Raw genomic sequence first — 19,404 nt, forward strand, 5'->3', positions numbered from 1 at the left:
GTGTGGGTACCCCCAAACGCCCCCCCCCCAGCACTCATTCTTACTCATTGGGGGCACTTGACCTGTGAGCTCCACCCCACCCCATCAAGATCCAGTGTCTGGGATGCTGGGACCCAGGCATCCGGGCATGCATTCCCTTTGGAGGTGGGATTCTAGGGACCCAGGCATCTGGAGGCTCTGGTCCCCCGAGCACACTGGGAACCCAGGCGTCTGGGGGCTCTGCTCCTAGCCCCCCTACCCCCCCCCAGAGCGGGGCGGGGGAGGGTTGGTCAGTGATGCTGTTGGTCCGGACCGGGTGCCCAAAGAAACGGTCGTGACCGGGCTGGTGCCAGGCGGGTGCTGGTTCACATGGACCTAGGGGCTGATCCCGTGGGGTTTCTGCCACATGGGGGCCGGTGGGAGCGTAGCTGCCGGTTCCCCCAGATTGTCTGAGAAACAGGGTGGCCTGGGAGCGTGCTGTGTCCCCTTGTCTGGGGTCCTGTCCGTCCCTCCCTTCAAAACCCTGTAGTCTGCCCCATCCCTGTGTCTCTTTCTCCTGCTTCCCAGAATACCGTGCTCTCTCTCCAGCTACCATCTGCTCACACGCCCTCTGCCCTCAGAGCAGGGTTTGAGCCCCTAATGGATCTCATGCATCCCCCCGGGGCGCGAGGAAATGTTTAAATCAAGGCCGGCTGCGTCTCTAAGACACCTGCAGGGGTTAATTCAGGGCCGATCTCACGCCTGTGTTCTACAGGGGGTGTCTTTTGGCCTTGGGATCTATGAATTGCTGTCTTTGTGTAGCTGGGGAAACTGAGGCACGGGGTAGCCTCGCCTAACATCACATGGGGTGTCTGGCGCAGAGCCGGGATTGTGAACCAAGGTCCTCTTGCGTCCTCATCCGGTGTCCTGAGAGACTGGGCCATCCTATCTCTCAACACGGCTTCGCAGGGGGCTGGGAGATGGAGGGAGGGGTGGGTGGTGGGGCTGGGAGGGGTCACTGCTGCCCCCTCCTGGAGGGGATGAGCCCTGTTCTGCACCGGGGGGGGGGGGCGGATTTATTCAGTCTCGTTATGTGCTCATTGCATGAGGGGAAAATCTAGCCCCCTCAATAGTGATTAAATAGTTAACGCTGACAGGGGCTTTAATGTTGACACCCCAATTAGAGTAACAGGCTCCCCCCCTGCGAGCGATTGGCTCAGGTTCAGGCTGCGTCGGTTACGCTTGGGGCAGTTCACACCTCTGTGAGCGATCGGCTCAGGCTCTCAGCACATTCAGGCAGCGTGGCTGCGTCGGTCACGCTCCGGGCAGTTCACACCTCTGCGAGCGAGCGATGGAGCCTGCTGACCTACCAACCCACTCTCTCGTCCCCTCAGTTCTTGTACGGTGGGGTATTGAAACTGAAGACATTCCCCCTTTTTATCCTGGAGGGCAAATACGGCTTCCTCCGGGTCACTGGACAGCTTGGAAGAGCCCAGCCCCTGCTGCTTTAAGATCTTAGTCATGCCGGGTCGGCGTCTAATCGTGATTCGGTGCCTTGGGCTGCAGCGCCAGCATTTGGCAACATCGGGCCGGTGCTGGCGGGGAGGTTTTGGCCTAGATGGTACTATGTGTGTGTGTCCCTTGGTGTCCCTGCTGCCCCCTGCTGGAGAGGATGAGTCCCGCTCTGGGCGTGTGAGCGTGCGCTCACTAGATGGTGCTAGAGCGTAAGAGACACAATTCACCAGGTGAGCAAGTGAAACTAACTAGCTTCAGCATGGGACCCTAGCAATGGTGAAAAGTGAACTGTGTGTTGCTGTAGCATCTAGGAGCCCAGTCCTGCCCCAGGACCTCATTGTTCTGGGTGCGCGACAGGATATATTCGGTGTATTTTGGTAGTATGCAGGAGCTCCGTCCTGGACTGGGACCCCCTTGTGCCAGGTGCTGTATGTTATCTATTAGGTGTATTACGGTAGTGTGTGGGGGGGAGGGGATTGTGCCAGGTGCTTTATGTTATCTATTAGGTGTATTACGGTAGCACCCAGGACACGCTTCCCCCCTTGTGCCAGGCGCAGTATGTTATCTATTAGGTGTATTACGGTAGCACCCAGGACACGCCGCCCCCTTGTGCCAGGCGCAGTATGTTATCTATTAGGTGTATTACGGTAGCACCCAGGACACACACCCACACCCACCCCTTGTGCCAGGCGCTGTATGTTATCTATTAGGTGTATTACGGCAGTGCCCGGTGGGAGGGCCTTGCGCCAGGCACGGTATGTTATCTATTAGGTGCATTACGGCAATGCCCGGTGGGAGGGCCTTGCGCCAGGCGCTGTATGTTATCTATTAGGTGTATTACGGCAGTGCCCAGTGGGAGGGCCTTGCGCCAGGCGTGGTATGTTATCTATTCGGTGTATTACGGTAGTGCCCCCAGGGGAAAGCGCTGTATGTTATCTATTAGGTGTATTACGGCAGTGCCCGGTGGGAGGGCCTTGCGCCAGGCGCGGTATGTTATCTATTAGGTGCATTACGGCAATGCCCGGTGGGAGGGCCTTGCGCCAGGCGCTGTATGTTATCTATTAGGTGTATTACGGCAGTGCCCAGTGGGAGGGCCTTGCGCCAGGCGTGGTATGTTATCTATTCGGTGTATTACGGTAGTGCCCCCAGGGGAAAGCGCTGTATGTTATCTATTAGGTGTATTACGGCAGTGCCCGGTGGGAGGGCCTTGCGCCAGGCGCGGTATGTTATCTATTAGGTGTATTACGGCAGTGCCCGGTGGGAGGGCCTTGCGCCAGGCGCGGTATGTTATCTATTAGGTGTATTACGGCAGTGCCCGGTGGGAGGGCCTTGCGCCAGGCGCGGTATGTTATCTATTAGGTGTATTACGGTAGTGCCCCCAGGGGAAAGCGCTGTATGTTATCTATTAGGTGTATTACGGCAGTGCCCGGTGGGAGAGCCTTGCGCCAGGCGCTGTACAAACGCAGACCAGAGAGAGACTCCCCGATCCCGCAGCCTGAACCCAGCCCTACCCCGGCCGCAGTGAGGTGGAATTACCGTTGTCCCTCCCCCGGCCCAGCGGACCTGCCCCCGGCATCGCGTGGCTCTGGGTCGCGCAGGGCACTGGCGGAGATGTGGGTGAATCGTGCTGCTCGCCTGTTGGTTCGGGGCGAGACCCGTTCCAGGCGGAGTAACATGGGTCGGGAAGAGAGGCTCGGGCCGGGCCGGGTCTCAGTCACACGTGGCAGCGCGGGGTATTGCTGGGGTAACTCGCTGACAGACAGACCCGTCACCCATCCCTACAATCCAGGCGCGAAGGTGCCCACACGTAGGCCGACTGTCTCTCGGTTGTTGGCAGCTTGTCTAGCTGCACGTGCCACCTGTTGAGTTGGGCTGTTGCAGGGGATTGTGGGATGTCGCTTGGCCTAAGTGAAAACCCGCCAGGCGTTCCCGTAACGGGGTCTGGTTTGTCTAGCCGGGCGGGGGGTCCCCAATCCGGGCTGGCTTCACAGGGCCTGGCACTCAGGGGAAACCCCACCCCATCTGGGCTATGGGTCCTGTGGGATCTCCTCTCCCCGGGGCTGGGATCCCCCCAGCTGAGATCGGGGAAGGGGGACTGGAGGGGGTGCCTGGGACTGTACACGTTTGTGATGGACGTCTCCTACCTCAGGTCCATTAATGCTTAATGTGGCGAGCCAAGATGGGGGGCCTGGTCCCACAGCTGAAGTGGGGGGAGGGCTTTTCCAGGGCAGCATGGGGGGGATTTGTGTGGGGCTGGCCGACCCCCTTTCCCACTCGAGGGCCAGACAGAATCTGATCTGTAACCCAATCCGTCCCGACATCACTGCGAGCGCCCGGGCCGTGGGGTGATCCCCAGACGCAGCCGGGGGGCATCAGCTGGGCCGCTGAGCTTAGCCCTTCCAGGGGCTTGAGCTTGGATCCTGGCTCCCAGCCCCTCTCCCGCCCCCCCCCCCCCGCTGCCGCTCTAACCACTAGGCACCAGTGCTCCGTAATACACCATGTACGTACCCTACGTTGTGCCAGAGACTGGGGGCCTGGGCTCTGAGCGGGGGCCTTAGGAGCTGGGAGACAAGGTGGCTGGGCAGGGGAGTCAGGGCTGGGCGTTAGGGGGCGCTCTCCCCTGGCAGTCAGGGCCAGGCGCTGGGGGGCAGGTGAGGGGCTGGGCAGGGGAGTCAGGGCCAGGCACTAGGGGGCGCTGGGCTGTGGGGAATGGGCTGTGGGGCTCGGCCGGAGTCGCTCTTCCCTGGTAGTCAGGGCCAGGCGCTGGGCGGTGCCATGGGCAGGCGGGGGCGGGGAGCTCGGCTGTGGGGCGGGGGGCTTGGTGGGAAGTGCCATGGGCAGGTGTGGCGGGGGGCTCGGCCAGGGGGCGCCGTGGGGTGAGGGGCTCGGCCAGGGGGTGCCATGGGCAGGCGGCGCCGTGGGGCAGGGAGCTCGGCCGTGGGGCGCCGTGGGGCTGGGGGCTTGGCGGGCGGCTCGGCGAGCAGCGCCGTGGTAACTTGCTGACGGGCGTTCTCTTGTCTCCAGCAGGAGAACAGGTTTGAGAAGTCGCTGCGGGAGAAGAAAGGTTTCATCATCAAGCAGATGAAGGAGGATGGGGCTTGTTTATTCCGGGCTGTGGGTAAGTCGGGGGCGGGGGGGATGTGGGGCACCCCTGTCCTGGGGGGGGAGCAGCCTGATCTCCTTCCCAGCCCTTCTGGGATAAGTTGGGGGAGCAGGTCAGGGTGGGGATGGGGGTCAGTGTTGGGGGGGCTGGTGGTCATGGGGACCTGCTGGGGAGCAGGTCAGAGTTGGGGTTCAGGCGTGATGGATGGGGGGATTTGGGGCAGGGTTGGGGGTGTCATAAGGAATGGGTTTGGGGGTCAGAGTTGGGGGGCATGAGAGAGGATTGGGGGGTCAGGGGTGGGGGCCTGTGCGGAAGCCGTAAGAACGGGGTGTAGTAGGGTCAGGTTTGAGGGGGCTAGGGTCCCTGTGGCGAGATCGGGTGGTTCCGCTAGGCCTTCACCCCGGGTTCCTGGAAAGTGGGTGCGGGGGGTGGGGGGTGTTCTTTGCTGCCTGCCAGCCGTTTTCAGGGTGATCTCTGAGTTGTGGGGTTCGTGGCCCCCAGGGCCTTGGCTCTGGGTTGGACAAAGCGGGGGACAGGGGGTGGCTTTCAGGAGAGACTGTATGATGGTCAATCGGGGTCAGGCAGATCCCTCGAGGTGGGACCCCCGGCCAGGACTGGGGCCCCCATCGCGCTTGGCGTGGCGCAAATACCTCGCGAGAGACAGACCCTGCCCCAGACGGGCTTCCTGTGGGTGCTGACAAGGGGCGCGAGGGGAAATCAAGGCACGAGGGGCGGAGCTGGGGATAGGAGCCAGGAGTCCTGAGTCCCAGCCCTTCCCCACGAGTCCACACCGCCCCTGGGAGAAACAGGGAGCCCTGGCGCTGCGGGGTGCCCCGCTGCAGGGTGAGGGGCTGGGTGGGGGGTGCTCTCCCCTGGCCGGCAGGGCCATGCTGGGGGGGGGATGCGGTGCTGCGGGGGGGCAGGGCAGGGGGCGCTCACCCCTGGCCGGCAGGGCCGTACTGTGGGGCCCTGGGTGTGGGGCGCTCACCCCTGGCCGGCAGGGCCATGCTGGGGGGGACGCCGTGCTGTGGGGGCCTGGGTGGGGGGCGCTCTCCCCTGGCTGGCAGGGCCATAGTACGGCCCTGCGTGTGGGGCGCTCGGCCCTGGCCGGCAGGGCCATGCTGTGGGGGACGCCGTGCTGCAGGGGGCAGGGCAGGGGGCGCTCACCCCTGGCCGGCAGGGCCGTACTGCGGGGCCCTGTGTGGGGGGCGCTCGGCCCTGGCCGGCAGGGCCATGCTGGGGGGGGGCGCCGTGCTGCGGGGGATGGGGCAGGGGGCACTCTCCATGTCAATCATTGGCCTTCTATTGATTGACATCTCTAATCCCTAAATCCATCTTTGTCCCGCCCCCCAGGCCCTATGATCAGCTGCTCATTTGACCCATAGGTGTGTATGACGCCCCCTATATGGAGGGGCGGAGAATCAGTGACCCTGCCCCTTTCCCAGAACTCTGTTCTCCTCCCCGCCCCCCCAGAGGTGGGGGATTCCTTGATCGGGGGCCCCCCGATGGGCTGGGTGCTGCAGAGAGATTTGGGGTACACCCCGAATGTGACCGAACATAAGAACTGGGGGTAGTGCACAGCCTGCCCTCCCCAGAAGGGGCTACATCTCAGCACTGGGCGAGCCATCCCTGCAGGGGGTTATGTGCAGCTGTTCCCCAGCTGCCCCTCCCCAGAGGCGGCTGCATCTCAGTCCCACAGGCATGAAGTTTGTTACCCTGTCGATGCCTTTTCCCGTGTGACCAGCAGGGGGCAGCACAACCCTGGCATTGCCTTCTCCTCTGCGGGTCTCCTCTCAAGCCCACACACCCGCTTGCTTCTGCCATAAACAGCCTCCCTTCCCCCGGCCAGTGCCTGCTCCCCACCCCTCCTATCACCCCTGACGCAGCAAAGCGGGGCTGCAGATTGTCCCGTGCCGCTGCGGGTGGGGGGAGCAGGGCACAGGTGGGGGCGGTGGGGGGGGAGAATGAGCCAGGCCAGCATGATCTGTGGGTTTTTTTGGGAGGGGGGAGTAGTTTGAGGTAGGTGTAGAGAGAACCCAGGAGTCCTGGCTCCCAGCCCCCCCTGCTCTAACCCACTAGACCCCACTCTTCTCCCAGAGCCGGGGAGAGAACCCAGGAGTCCTGGCTCCCAGCCCCCCCTGCTCTAACCCACTAGACCCCACTCTTCTCCCAGAGCCGGGGAGAGAACCCAGGAGTCCTGGCTCCCAGCCCCCCCTGCTGTAACCCTCCAGCCCCCCCCCCCCCCTCGCAGCGCCGGGGAGAGAACCCAGGAGTCCTGGCTCCCATCGCTGGCGCTGGCTTGGCAGGGGGCTGGCGTGGCTGCTGAGTCGTGGCAGGGTTTTGCTGAGTCAGAGGAGGTTTTGCAGCATCATGTTTTGCTCCTGCTCTGCCCAGGCCTGGCAAGGCCTTGTCAGTGGTCGCTGCTCTCCAGACTCAGCCGCCCGGAGGGCCCCGCCCGGCCTCCGAACTAGAGCAAGGCGCCTTCCCACACCGCAGCTGGTCTCTCTGCCAGCAGTGGTGCGGCCATGGGGACAGAACACAGGCGTCCTGGCTCCCAGCCCCCCACCCCTTCTATCCCTTTAGACACACTCCCCTCCCAGAGCCGGACAGAGAACCCAGGAGTCCTGGCCCCCAGCCCCCCCTGCTGTAACCTCTAGAGGCACTTCCCACCTGCTTAGATTAAAGGCAGCCCTTGCCTCTCGTCAATTACACCTACATTTTCCCAGCAGCACGTCAGTTTCCTTCCTCTTTTGATGGGTTTTCCACCTGCCCCCCATGTGGAACATTCCCTGCCCCGAGCATCAGCACCCGTCCCACACATCCTCCCTGGGTTAGAGGGGGGCTGGGAGCCAGGGCACCTGGGTTCTCTCCCCGGCACTGGGAGGGGAGTGGGGTCTGATGGTTAGAGCAGGGGGGGGCTGGGAGCCAGGACGCCTGGGTTCTCTCCTTGGCTGGGGGAGGGGGTCTCGTGAGCACCGAGAAGTGACTGAAACCCCGGTATTAGAAAGCATTTGTGGTGTGAGGGGTGGGGGAATTTCAACCACCCTGTTTTGAGAGAAACTGAAACTCGCAGGCCGATAAGGGGGAAGGCAGGTGACTGCTGCTCTAGCTCCGTTCTCAGTAACGCCCCACCCCCAGCGGCCCTTCACCCCTAACGTTTAGCTGCCCCCAGGGGAAAGTCTTCACCCCTGCATTAGTGTCAGCCCTTCCCTGACTCACTTAGCACTGTTTGTACGGCCACAGTGCCACTGGGGAACCAGGGAGAGAACCCAGGAGTCCGGGGTCCCAGCTCTAACCCACCAGCCCCACTCCCCTCCCAGAGCCGGGGAGAGAACCCAGGAGTCCTGGCTCCCAGCCCCCCCTGCTCTAACCACTAGACCCCACTCCCCTCCCAGAGCCGGGGAGAGAACCCAGGAGTCCTGGCTCCCAGCCCCCCCGCCCACTGGGCCCATAGGACCTTCCTCCCTGTTTCTACTGCTTCATCTTCCATTCCAAAGGACCCCTAAGGCCGGCTCCCTGGGCGCTGAGCTGCAGCCACCTCTGGGGCAGGGGAGCCGGGGAACGGCCGCGCAGTGGGGTGGGCGCGCTGAGGGAGCGGGGGGGGGGCGGAAGCACCGCATGCACCACTGGCCGGCCTGCCTTCGCGGTTACTGACTTTTCCTCTTCCTCCAGCCACAATGGGGAATTTGGCTGCTAAGAATAGCTGGCACTTTACATACACTGGGCCCCTCCCGCCCCTGGGGGGTAACTGCTTTCCCCCGCCACAGCAGAGGGTGAGGAGCAGGTAATGACCGAAGCAGGGATAGGACCCTGATGTGCTGACACTCCCATGCTCTAACCACTAGACCCCAGTCTCTCCCAGAGCCAGGGAGAGAACCTGGCTCCCAGCTCCCCCCATCCTCCCAGAGCCAGGGAGAGAACCCAGGAGTCCTGGCTCCCAGCTCCCCCCACCCTCCCAGAGCCAGGGAGAGAACCCAGGAGTCCTGGCTCCCAGCTCCCCCCACCCTCCCAGAGCCAGGGAGAGAACCCAGGAGTCCTGGCTCCCAGCTCCCCACACCCTCCCAGAGCCAGGGAGAGATCCCAGGAGTCCTGGCTCTCACTACATTCATAGCTCCAGTAGTGAGTGTTGACTTGGAGCTAGAACTATTGCCCAGCTGCCCTGCCCCAGAGGTGGCTGCATCTTGGCGAGCAATTTCTAAATCCCTTTAAGATGTGCGATCCTTTTGGGTGTCCCCCCCCGTGTACTGTTAACCCTGCGTTGCCAGGTGCATTTGTAGATTTCACACTCGCCCACGTGGGTTGATTCCCCAAAGAGCAGTTAATTTGTTTGGCTGGAAACCCGGACAGAGGTCTGAGAGGGCTGCGGCGAGGTGGTCAGAATAAATCTACGGAGAGATGGCTGCTGAGGTAGCCGGGGAGCCATCAGTGTAGTCCGGGAGAGAGCAATCACTCCCATCCTCGATACGTCTATTAGTCAGTAGGTGAGAATTTCAATCCGGGGGGAGACGCTTTTTGACTGGCGCAGCGTGATCTGGTGACACGGTGACAGCGCCGGGCCCCGGACGCCTGGGTTCTATTCCCAGACGGGCTGGGTGAACTTGGGCAGCCCTGCTATCGGTGCCTCCCGCGTTTGTCTGTGTCGACTGGAAACTCTCCAGGGCCGGGACTGTTTCTCGCTGTGTGTCTGCGCAGCACCCGCCCGGTGCCTGGCCTAACAGGAACCCCCGTCTTGGTTTGGGCAAGGGGTCTGGGTAGTGCCCTGTGCGATGGGGCCTGATCTTGGTCAGTGGGGCCTGTCCAGCACCGAGCGAAGACCGAGGCACTGATCTCACTTGGGTGGGACATGGGGAGCGGGTGGGGCTCTGATCTCTCCCCGGGGGGGGCCTGTCTGTGCAGCACCTGGCATAACGGGAGTCCCCCGTCTCAGCGGGCACTTGTAGGAGCCCCTGTTATACAAGGTGTGTCCATCGTGGTTTGGGAACCCGTTGTGCCGGGCGCGGTGCATGGTATATTAGGTGTATTACGGTAGCGCCGTTGTGCCGGGTGCGGTGCGTGGTGTATTAGGTGTATTACGGTAGCGTCTCGGCATTCTGGGTTGTCAGGCGCTGTACATTATTCGACATGTTTCAGTAGCGTCTGGAGATGGCGCGCTCTGGGCCGTGGAGGGGAAAGCAGACGGGAACCGGGAGCCTGTGCCGCTCAGCGCTGTCGCTTGCCAGCTGGATGCCGGACCGGCGCGGTGAACCCAGTTCTGGCCCTTGGCCGAAAACTCTCAGTCTCACGCGCCGAGACCAGCGTCCGTTCGGGGCCATCAAAACCCCTTGGCCCCTTTCAGGGCGATGTGCTCCCGGACGGGGGCCCCCCGGTTCTTTTCACTCGGTTCAGCTTCCAGTTCCGAACAGCGGCTCTCCTCCAAGTGGCATTTCTCTGCTTCGCAACCCTTCCTGCACCGCCCCTTTCTCGCCGGGACGGGAGCAATTCCCCAGCTTCCCAGGGCCCCGCGCTGGGGTTCCTTCGGGGCGTACGAGAGAACCAGCCCGTCTGGCCTCGGGAGCCATGAATTTCGGGTTTTGGCAAGTCTCTGTATTCAGCCCAAGTGAGCCGCGCTCGGCCCGTCTCCTCCACTGAGATCAGCTCCCTGTTCCTGGACCGCGGCTCCGAGGCGGGAGGGTGACGCGCCGGGGGCCTGGGCTGGAGGCGTCGTGGGCGGGAGTCGGAGGGGAGATGACAGCGAAGAATTGGGGGGCTCGGCCGCGAGGAGCCGCCAAAGGGACGACAAGCGGCTGCCGCTGGAGGGGCTAGAAAAGGGGATTGTTGGTTTGGCCTCGTTTGGGGCAAATCGCGTTCCCCCTCTGGTCTGGGGGGTCTGTCAGCAGGCAGGGGACCTGGCGGGGGGCGGAGTGGGGGGTGACGCGGGCTCGGGGGGAGGAGTTTCCTGGCTTCTCTTGCGCCCCTGGGCATTTCCGCAGCCGGCTAAACTCTGGCGCTCAATGTACAGCAGGCAGAACGGTGCCCTGAGCAGACCTAGCGATCTCGCTCGGGGACCTCCCTGCTCCAGGCATCATCAGTGAGGGAGAGAACCCAGGAGTCTGGGCTCCCAGCCCCCCCGCTCTAACCCACCAGCCCCCACTCCCCTCCCAGAGCCAGGGAGAACCCAGGAGTCCTGGCTCCCAGCCCCCCTGCTCTAACCCACCAGCCCCCACTCCCCTCCCAGAGCCAGGGAGAACCCAGGAGTCCTGGCTCCCAGCCCCCCCGCTCTTCTGCAGTTCTGGAGGGGAGTGGGGTCTAGTGCATTGGGTGGGGGGTGGGGGAAGCTGGGAACCAGGACTCCTGGGTTCTGTTCTTTGTTTCACTCTCAAGTCTGGCTGTTGTTTGCCTCAGTTGCCCTTAGCTCTGGCCCCGCCTCCTAGTAACTGGGGGGGGGAATAGTGGGGGGGGCAAACAGCTGTGGTCTTTCGCTTCCTGTTTTCGTGTGCCCCTTCGCAGCCCGCAGCGCGTTTTTGCCGAGCGTGGGTATAAATAACGTATGGGCCGACCGCAGCGCAGGCTTCTGGGAAACCCAGCGGGTCCCCATGTGACTGACGGGAGCTGCCGGCCAAGGCCCCCCCCCAACACCCCTCAAAACCCACATCCTTGTTTACATTGCAGCGGGGGGCGGTGAGTCACTCGCTCCCATGATGCGGCACTCAGCACTTCAAGGTGCTAGGCCTCATGGGGTACCCTGTACACCAGCTGGATCCAGGACAGGCGGGGAACCCAGGAGTCCTGGGCCCTAAGCTGCTCTGCTCCAACCCACTAGACCCCCTTCCTTCCCAGAGCCGGGGAGAGAACCCAGGAGTCCTGGCTCCCAGCCCCCCCCAGCTCTAACCACTAGCCTCCACTCCCCTCCCAGAGCCGGGGAGAGAACCCAGGAGTCCTGGCGCCCAGCTCCCTGCTCTAACTCCAGTGTCTAGTGGTTAGAGCCGGGGGCTGGCAGTCTGTAATTAGGAGTTTGCCTTTTTGATTTCCTTGCACTCCAGGTGGCATCTCCCCGGACAGGTCTCCTGGATCAGTGCCAGGGTTAGACAGGAGACAGAGGGTGGGAGTGAATGGTCGGTGTTCAGACTGGGGAGCGGTAAATAGCGGGGTCCCCCCGGGGGCTGCGCCGGGACCCCCCGGGGGCTGCGCCGAGACCGGTGCTGTTCAACACATTCCCAAAGGGGCAAACGGGCAGTTTGCAGCCGATACCAAACGACTCGAGAGAGTCGAGTCCCTGGCAGCCAGCGAAGAGCTAGAAAGGGACGTCCCCAAACCGGGCGAGCGAGCGGAATTCAGCGTTGAGACACGCAAAGGAAACTGGATCCCAGCCATGCCCCCAGACCGCTGGGGTGGAAATTCGCTCTTCCCGCTCCAGGAGCAGAGCTCGGCGGCACGGTGAAAACAGCCGCTCAACGTGCCGCGTACTAGGAACTGTGAGCAGAGGGATAGAGAATATCCTAGTGCTGCTCTGGGAACACCTTGAAGGCGGCGCCCAGGTGCGGTCGCCCATCGCAAACCAGATCTATTCGAAATGGAAAAGGTGCAGAAAAAGGCAACAAAAAGGATGGGGGGATGGAACAGCTGCTGTACGGGGCGAGATTGAAGAGCCGGGGCCGGTTCGGCTGGGAAAAGAGGCGACTAAGGGGGGATGTGACAGAGGTCTATAAAATCACGACGGGGCTGGGAATAGTGAACAGGGGAATGTTCTTCACCCCTTCGTGTAACACACGAACTAGTGATCTGCTGAGGAAATGAACAGGCAGCAGGTTTAAAACAGACGACAGGAAGTATTTCTTCACCCAACGCTGTCGACCTGTGGAACTCCTTGCCAGGGGATGTTGTGCAGGCCGGGACGATCACTGGGTTCAGAAAAGAGCTAGCCAAGTTCCTGGAGGGGGGTCCGTCAGTGGCTGTTAGCCAGGATGGGCAGGGCCGCGCCCCCCGCTCCAAGTGTCCCTAGCCTCTGACGGCCAGCTGCGGAGACTGGGCGATAGAGGCTGGATAACTCGGGAATTGCCCTGTTTGGTTCATTCCCTGTGCAGCGCCTGATGCCAGGCAAGACGCAGGCTGGATGGGCCCTGGGTCTGCCCCACTGTGGCCATTCGTGATGTCCCCCCACCCCCCTGCGTCTCCTGTTCCATCTCCCGACACCCCTCTCCTCTCTTCCAGCTGATCAGGTCTATGGAGACCAGGACATGCATGAAGTGGTCCGGAAGCACTGTATGGACTACCTGGTGAGCGGGGGTGGGGGGACAGAACTCCAGGGATCCCCAGGGTGGCCACCTTAGCGTCTTCCCCTGTGGCAGGCCCCACGGGCCCCATGTCCCATTCCTTGCCCCCCTGAGCCAGCCAGTCCCTGCCCTGGAGCCGGAGGGGAGCCGGCGCCCCCTAGAGGGGACAGGCCCCAGCCCCATTCCCTGCCCCCTTGAGCCAGCCAGTCCCTGCCCTGGTGCCGGCTTCCCCCCCCCCCCCACCAGAGGGGACAGACCCCTGCCCCATTCCCCACCCCCCTGAGCCAGCCAGTCCCTGCCCTGGAGCCGGAGGGGAGCCGGCGCCCCCTAGAGGGGACAGGCCCTAGCCCCATTCCCTGCCCCCTTGAGCCAGCCAGTCCCTGCCCTGGCGCCGGCTCCCCCCCCCCCCCCCACCAGAGGGGACAGACCCCTGCCCCATTCCCTACCCCCCTGAGCCAGCCAGTCCCTGCCCTGGCGCCGGCTCCCCCCCCCCCCCCACCAGAGGGGACAGGCCCCAGCCCCATTCCCTGCCCCCCTGAGCCAGCCAGTCCCTGCCCTGGGGCCGGATGGGAGCCGGCACCCCCCAGAGGGGACAGGCCCCAGCCCCATTCCCCGCCCCCCTGAGCCAGCCAGTCCCTGCCCTGGGGCCGGATGGGAGCCGGCACCCCCCAGAGGGGACAGGCCCCAGCCCCATTCCCCGCCCCCCTGAGCCAGCTAGTCCCTGCCCTGGCGCCGGATGGGAGCCGGCGCCCCCTAGAGGGGACAGGCCCCAGCCCCACTCCCTGCCCCCCTGAGCCAGCCAGTCCCTGCCCTGGCGCCGGCTCCCCCCCCCACCAGAGGGGACAGATCCCTGCCCCATTCCCCGCCCCTCAGCCAGCCAGTCCCTGCCCTGGCGCCGCCCCCCCCCCCTCCGGGGACAGGCCCCTGCCCCATTCCCCGCCCCCCAGCCGGCCAGTCCCTGCCCTGTATCACAGTCTCTCTCCGGCCTCGGGGCCGCCCCCTGCAGATGAAGAATGCCGATTACTTCTCCAACTATGTGACTGAAGATTTCACCACCTACATCAACCGGAAGCGGAAAAACAATTGCCACGGCAACCACATTGAGATGCAGGCCATGGCGGAGATGTACAACCGGCCCGTGGAGGTGTACCAGTATGGCACAGGTACCGGGGGGCCCGGTCTCACTCTGGCTCAGCCCCCGTCTCTGCCTGGCAGGGTAACGAGAGGAGCCCCCCAGTCCTCCGACTCCTCTCTAAGCCCCCCCTCCACTTGACATCCAGCCCCCGGCGCCGGCTGATCACCGAAATCCCAGCTCCAAAGGAGCAGAGGCCGGATCTACACCGCGCAACCCCCCCCCGGCGGGCCTGGCCCGGCTGACTCGGGCTTGTGGGGCTGTTTCAGGGCTCCCGCCTCACGGGGTGGGGGTGGGGGACACAACTCCCTGCTGTTTGACACACATACACCCCGGAGCCAGGTTCTCCCTCCGGGGACTCCCTTGTACTCCCAGGCCATAGATGGTACATTCCGGCTCGTCCCATTAGCCAGGACTCCTGGGTTCTCTCCCTAGCTCTGAGGGGGCTGGGGAGCTGGGAGCCCGGATGCCTGGGTTCTCCCTGCTAACAAGGCTGTGCCCGCCTCTCGCAGAGCCCATCAACACCTTCCACGGCATCCAACAGAACGAGGACGAGCCCATCCGGGTCTCCTACCACCGCAACATCCACTACAACTCCGTGGTGAACCCCAACAAGGCCACCATCGGCGTGGGGCTGGGGCTGCCCTCCTTCAAGCCAGGGGTGAGTGGGGCGGGGCTGGGGCCGCCTGTCAGCCAATGGGCTCTCTGCTTCCGGGGGGGCGGGGGCTGGGTGTGTCAGGGGCGGGGCTGGGGACAGGGCTAGGCATGTCATGGGCAGGGCCATGGGCCGGGTGGGGGCATGTCACAGCTGGGGGGCGGGGCTGGGCATGTCACAGCTGGGGGGCGGGGCTGGGGCAGGGCCAGGCATGTGATGGGCAAGGCCATGGGCCAGGTGGGGGCCTGTTGCAGCTGGGGGGCGGGGCTGGGCGTATCATTGCTTTGATTGGGGGCGGGGCTGGAGACAGGGCCAGGCATGTGATGGGCGGGGCTGGAGGCAGGTGTCTGACAGACGGGGCTGGGCACTCTGTGGGCGGGGCTCCCTGACCCCGCCTCTCCCCCCCCAGTACGCGGAGCAGTCGCTGATGAAAAGCGCCATCAAGACGTCGGAGGAGTCGTGGATCGAGCAGCAGATGCTGGAGGACAAGAAGCGAGCGACCGACTGGGAGGCCACGAACGAGGCCATCGAGGAGCAGGTGGCCCGAGAGTCCTACCTGCAGTGGCTGCGGGACCAGGAGAAACAAGCCAGACAGGTGAGGCCCCGCCCCCGGCCACGCCCCCAGGCCTGGCCACTCTGGGGACTGGCTGGCTCAGGGGGGCAGGGAATGTGATACGGGACGGGGGGTTGGCAGGGTGGGGGGCGGGGAATGGGATACGGGAGGGGGATTGGCGGGGGGGGGGATTGGCCAGGTGGGGGGCAGGGAACGGGACCCGGGGGGCTCTTCGCTGCTCACCCCTCGCCTTCCCCCCCAGCCCCGGAAAGCCAGCGCCACCTGCAGCTCGGCCACGGCAGCGGCGACCAGCGGGCTGGAGGACTGGAGCAGCCGCTCCCCGCGCCAGCGCAGCTCGGCCCCGTCCCCCGAGCACCCCGACCTGCACGGCGAGATCACCGCCCTGAAACCGCCCTCCCCGGGCGCCGCCGCCGCCCTGGCGCTACCCAAGCCGCCCTCGCCCTGCGCGCCAGGTCAGTGCCAAGGGGGCCGGCCCACCCGGGTTCCCTGCCCTCTTACCCAGGAGCTCAGAGTGGGTGATCCGGGAACTGCCCCTGTGCGGCCGTTGCCCGCTCCCCCCGCCCCCGCCGCCCCCCCGCCCCAGAGGTGGCTGCATCTCGGTGCCGGGTACAGATGTGGTGTTCTGTGCGGCTGGTCCCATCCGCCCCGCCCCAGAGCTGGATGCATCTCAGCATCACGTGAGCCGTTGCACTGCAGTGTTATCTGGGGTTGTTCCCCAGCTGCCCCGCCCCAGAGTTGGCTGCATCTCAGGGCCAATGAATATACATTCAGTCTGTTTAGCCCCCCTCCCCCCATCTCTGCGTCCCCAGGCACAAGCAGTCAGTTATCGGCAGGAGGCGGCCGAGCGACCCCACCCTTAGTGTCCTTGTACCCGGCCCTGGAGTGCCGGGCCATCATGCAGCAGATGTCCCCTACTGCGTTCGGTGAGTGTCCCCCCGTCCCAGAGCCGGGGAGAGAACCCAGGCGTCCGGGCTCCCAGCCCCCGTGCTCTAACCACTAAACCCCCCTCCCCTCCCAGAGCTGGGGAGAGAACCCAGGCGTCCTGGCTCCCAGCCCCCCTGCTCTAACCACCAGCCCCTACTGCCCTCCCAGAGGCGGGGAGAGAACCCAGGCGTCCGGGCTCCCAGCCCCCCTGCTCTAACCACTAAACCCCCCTCCCCTCCCAGAGCTGGGGAGGGAACCCAGGCGTCCTGGCTCCCAGCCCCCCTGCTCTAACCACCAGCCCCCACTGCCCTCCCAGAGCCGGGGAGAGAACCCAGGCGTCCTGGCTCCCAGCCCCCCTTCTCTAACCACCAGACCCCACTCCCCGAGCTGGGGAGAGAACCCAGGAGTCCTTTGCAGATGGCGAAAAGGAGGGCTCTGAATGAGGCCACGCCCCTAAAGCCGATAGCCCCGCCCCCGATGTGCGCGTTGGGGGGGAGGGGGAGAGCTGGGGGGCGCGGGGTGCTCTGCCCCCTAACCCTGCCCCCCCGGCAGGTCTGACGGACTGGGACGAGGACGAGATCCTGGCCTCGGTGCTGGCGGTCTCGCAGCAGGAATACTTGGAGAGCATGAAGGGATCCCTGCACAGAGACAGCCCTGCCGACAAGAGTTGATAATGAATGGAGACTGTCGCCCCCCCGGCCCCGAGCCCGGGCCCCCCGGCGGCGCAAACGGAGTCCAAGAACCCGGGGAGAAAACCCAACCGGCGCCTGCGCTGTCGTCCCGTCTGGCGCCAGCCGGGGGCGCTGGACAGGAGCGAGAGAGCCCTGGAAAATACGTCTCCCCCCCGCCCCCACCGTTCTGGGTCTGGGGGGTGGACGCCGCAGACGGAGCCGGTCTCAGGCTGGATTTGGGGGGGTCTGCGAAGGGGGCATCAGTCGGGGGCCTCCCTCCCCTCCCGCTGGGGTTGGGGGTCGCAGCAGCTGGGAGTCCCTGGGGGGCGGCAGCAGAGCACACCCCGGCCCCCCGATCTTCCCCTGGAGTCCTGCCCCTGACCCCCCAGCGGCCCCCCAGCTGCACGCCCCCGAGGAGCACCCTAATCTGCCCCCCTCCTTGGGGGAGCTACAGGCCCAGCCGGGGGGGCTGGTGCCCCTCGTGAGTGACACCTCCAGAGCCGGTTTGACCAGCTGTGAAAAGACCCTCCCCGCCCCCCCGGGCCCTGCTGGGGGGTCCCTGGAGCTCCCCCCACTCAGATCCATCCAGTGACACCTCTCAGCAGCATCGGCCCTGGGTGCTCTGCCACCCCTGGCCGGGCGCGGGGGCGAATTCCCGCAGCGGGTTACCCTGGCACCTAGCGCTGGCCGTGGCCTCCTGCAAGGCGAAGCCGGGGGAGGGGGGGCTGGGCGCGGGAGCTGCTGGTTAATTCCCCCCCAAGTGACACCCCATGCCAGGGCCTGATAAAAATGGGGGGTGCTAACGGGGGCCCTGTGGACTGGGGGGGCAAGACACAGGATAAGGCCCCCTGTTGTGCTGCCCCAGAGCTGCTGGGGGGGGGGGTCACCCAGCTGGGCACTGCCCCGACCCCCCGCCTGAGACGGGGGCCCCGACCGGCCAGGTCCTGCCCACGAGCTGCCCCCAACACCACATGGGATCGGGGCCCCGTCAAGCCCCCCACGGCGCCCGGGGCACAGACGCAGCGAGAGACGGTCCCGGCCCCCCCAAAACAGCTTCCAACTTAAAGAAATTGAATTGATTGTTTTCCATTTCGCACTGGATTTTCTTCACGGGGGGGGGGGGAGGGGGTCTGGTGGATTACAGCGGGGGGACTGGGAGCCAGGACTCCTGGGTTCTCCCAGAGCTGGGGAGAGGGGAGTGGGGGCTGGTGGATTACAGCAGGGGGGACTGGGAGCCCAGACACCTGGGTTCTCTCCCCAGCTCTGGGAGGGGAGTGGGGGCTGGTGGATTACAGCAGGGGGGGGCTGGGAGCCCAGACACCTGGGTTCTCTCCCTGGCTCTGGGAGGGGAGTGGGGGGCTGGTGGATTACAGCAGGGGGGGGGCTGGGAGCCAGGACTCCTGGGTTCTCTCCCTGGCTCTGGGAGGGGAGTGGGGGCTGGTGGTTAGAGCAGGGGGGCTGGGAGCCAGGACTCCTGGGTTCTCTCCCCAGCTCTGGGAGGGGAGTGGGGGCTGGTGGATTACAGCAGGGGGGGCTGGGAGCCAGGACTCCTGGGTTCTCTCCCCAGCTCTGGGAGGGGAGTGGGGGCTGGTGGATTACAGCAGGGGGGGGCTGGGAGCCAGGACTCCTGGGTTCTCTCCCCAGCTCTGGGAGGGGAGTGGGGGCTGGTGGATTACAGCAGGGGGGGCTGGGAGCCAGGACTCCTGGGTTCTCTCCCCAGCTCTGGGAGGGGAGTGGGGGCTGGTGGATTACAGCAGGGGGGGGCTGGGAGCCGGGACTCCTGGATTCTCTCCCCGGCTCTGGGAGGGGAGTGGGGGCTGGTGGTTAGAGCAGGGGGGGCTGGGAGCCAGGACTCCTGGGTTCTCTCCCCAACTCTGGGAGGGGAGTGGGGGCTGGTGGTTAGAGTAGGGGGGGGGCTGGGATCCAGGACACCTGGGTTCTCTCCCCAGCTCTGGGAGGGGAGTGGGGACTGGTGGGTTAGAGCGTGGGGGGCTGGGAGCCTGGACGCCTGGGTTCTCTCCCCAGCTCTGGGAGGGGAGTGGGGGCTGGTGGATTACAGCAGGGGGGGCTGGGAGCCAGGACTCCTGGGTTCTCTCCCCGGCTCTGGGAGGGGAGTGGGGGCTGGTGGATTACAGCAGGGGGGGCTGGGAGCCAGGACTCCTGGGTTCTCTCCCTGGCTCTGGGAGGGGAGTGGGGGCTGGTGGTTAGAGCAGGGGGGCTGGGAGCCAGGACTCCTGGGTTCTCTCCCCAGCTCTGGGAGGGGAGTGGGGGCTGGTGGATTACAGCAGGGGGGGCTGGGAGCCGGGACTCCTGGGTTCTCTCCCCGGCTCTGGGAGGGGAGTGGGGGCTGGTGGATTACAGCAGGGGGGGCTGGGAGCCTGGACGCCTGGGTTCTCTCCTGGCTCTGGGAGGGGAGTGGGGGCTGACAACGGGGGGGGGGGTGACATTGGGGTTAGAGCAAAGCACTGAAGTCCCCCCATGCCCCGGGGGGGATACACGGGTGTGACCCTTCATGTCCCCCCCCCCGTCTCTCCCTTTCACTCTGTTCTCTGCCAAGCTGCCCGCCCCCGTACCCGACAGCATCGGTCCCTGGGGGCTGTTTTGGTAGGACCTACACAAACAC

At 65.0% G+C, this 19,404-nt stretch overlaps 1 protein-coding gene across 1 annotated transcript; it reads left to right on the forward strand.

Annotated features, from left to right (window-relative positions):
- The first annotated feature begins 4,507 nt into the window (after positions 1–4,507).
- OTUD5 (OTU deubiquitinase 5) lies at positions 4,508–16,781 on the forward strand. The gene is made up of 8 exons (XM_065423111.1): positions 4,508–4,591; positions 12,764–12,828; positions 13,832–13,988; positions 14,470–14,618; positions 15,022–15,215; positions 15,418–15,638; positions 15,996–16,109; positions 16,663–16,781. The coding sequence occupies exons 1-8, from the start codon at positions 4,555–4,557 to the stop codon at positions 16,779–16,781; spliced, it is 1,056 nt and encodes a 351-aa protein (XP_065279183.1). The 5' UTR covers positions 4,508–4,554.
- Positions 16,782–19,404: the final 2,623 nt, after the last annotated feature.

This window comes from Emys orbicularis (genome assembly GCF_028017835.1).
Source record: "Emys orbicularis isolate rEmyOrb1 chromosome 21 unlocalized genomic scaffold, rEmyOrb1.hap1 SUPER_21_unloc_3, whole genome shotgun sequence".
In the NCBI taxonomy this organism is placed as follows: Eukaryota; Metazoa; Chordata; order Testudines; family Emydidae; genus Emys; species Emys orbicularis.

Coding starts and splice junctions, on each gene's coding strand:
- OTUD5 (XM_065423111.1), top strand. CDS start 4,555: ATGAAGGAGGATGGGGCTTGTTTATTCCGGGCTGTGG. Junction 15,216..15,417: donor CAAGCCAGACAGGTGAGGCC/CCGCCCCCGGCC, acceptor CACCCCTCGCCT/TCCCCCCCAGCCCCGGAAAG. Junction 16,110..16,662: donor GATGTCCCCTACTGCGTTCG/GTGAGTGTCCCC, acceptor CCCCCCCGGCAG/GTCTGACGGACTGGGACGAG.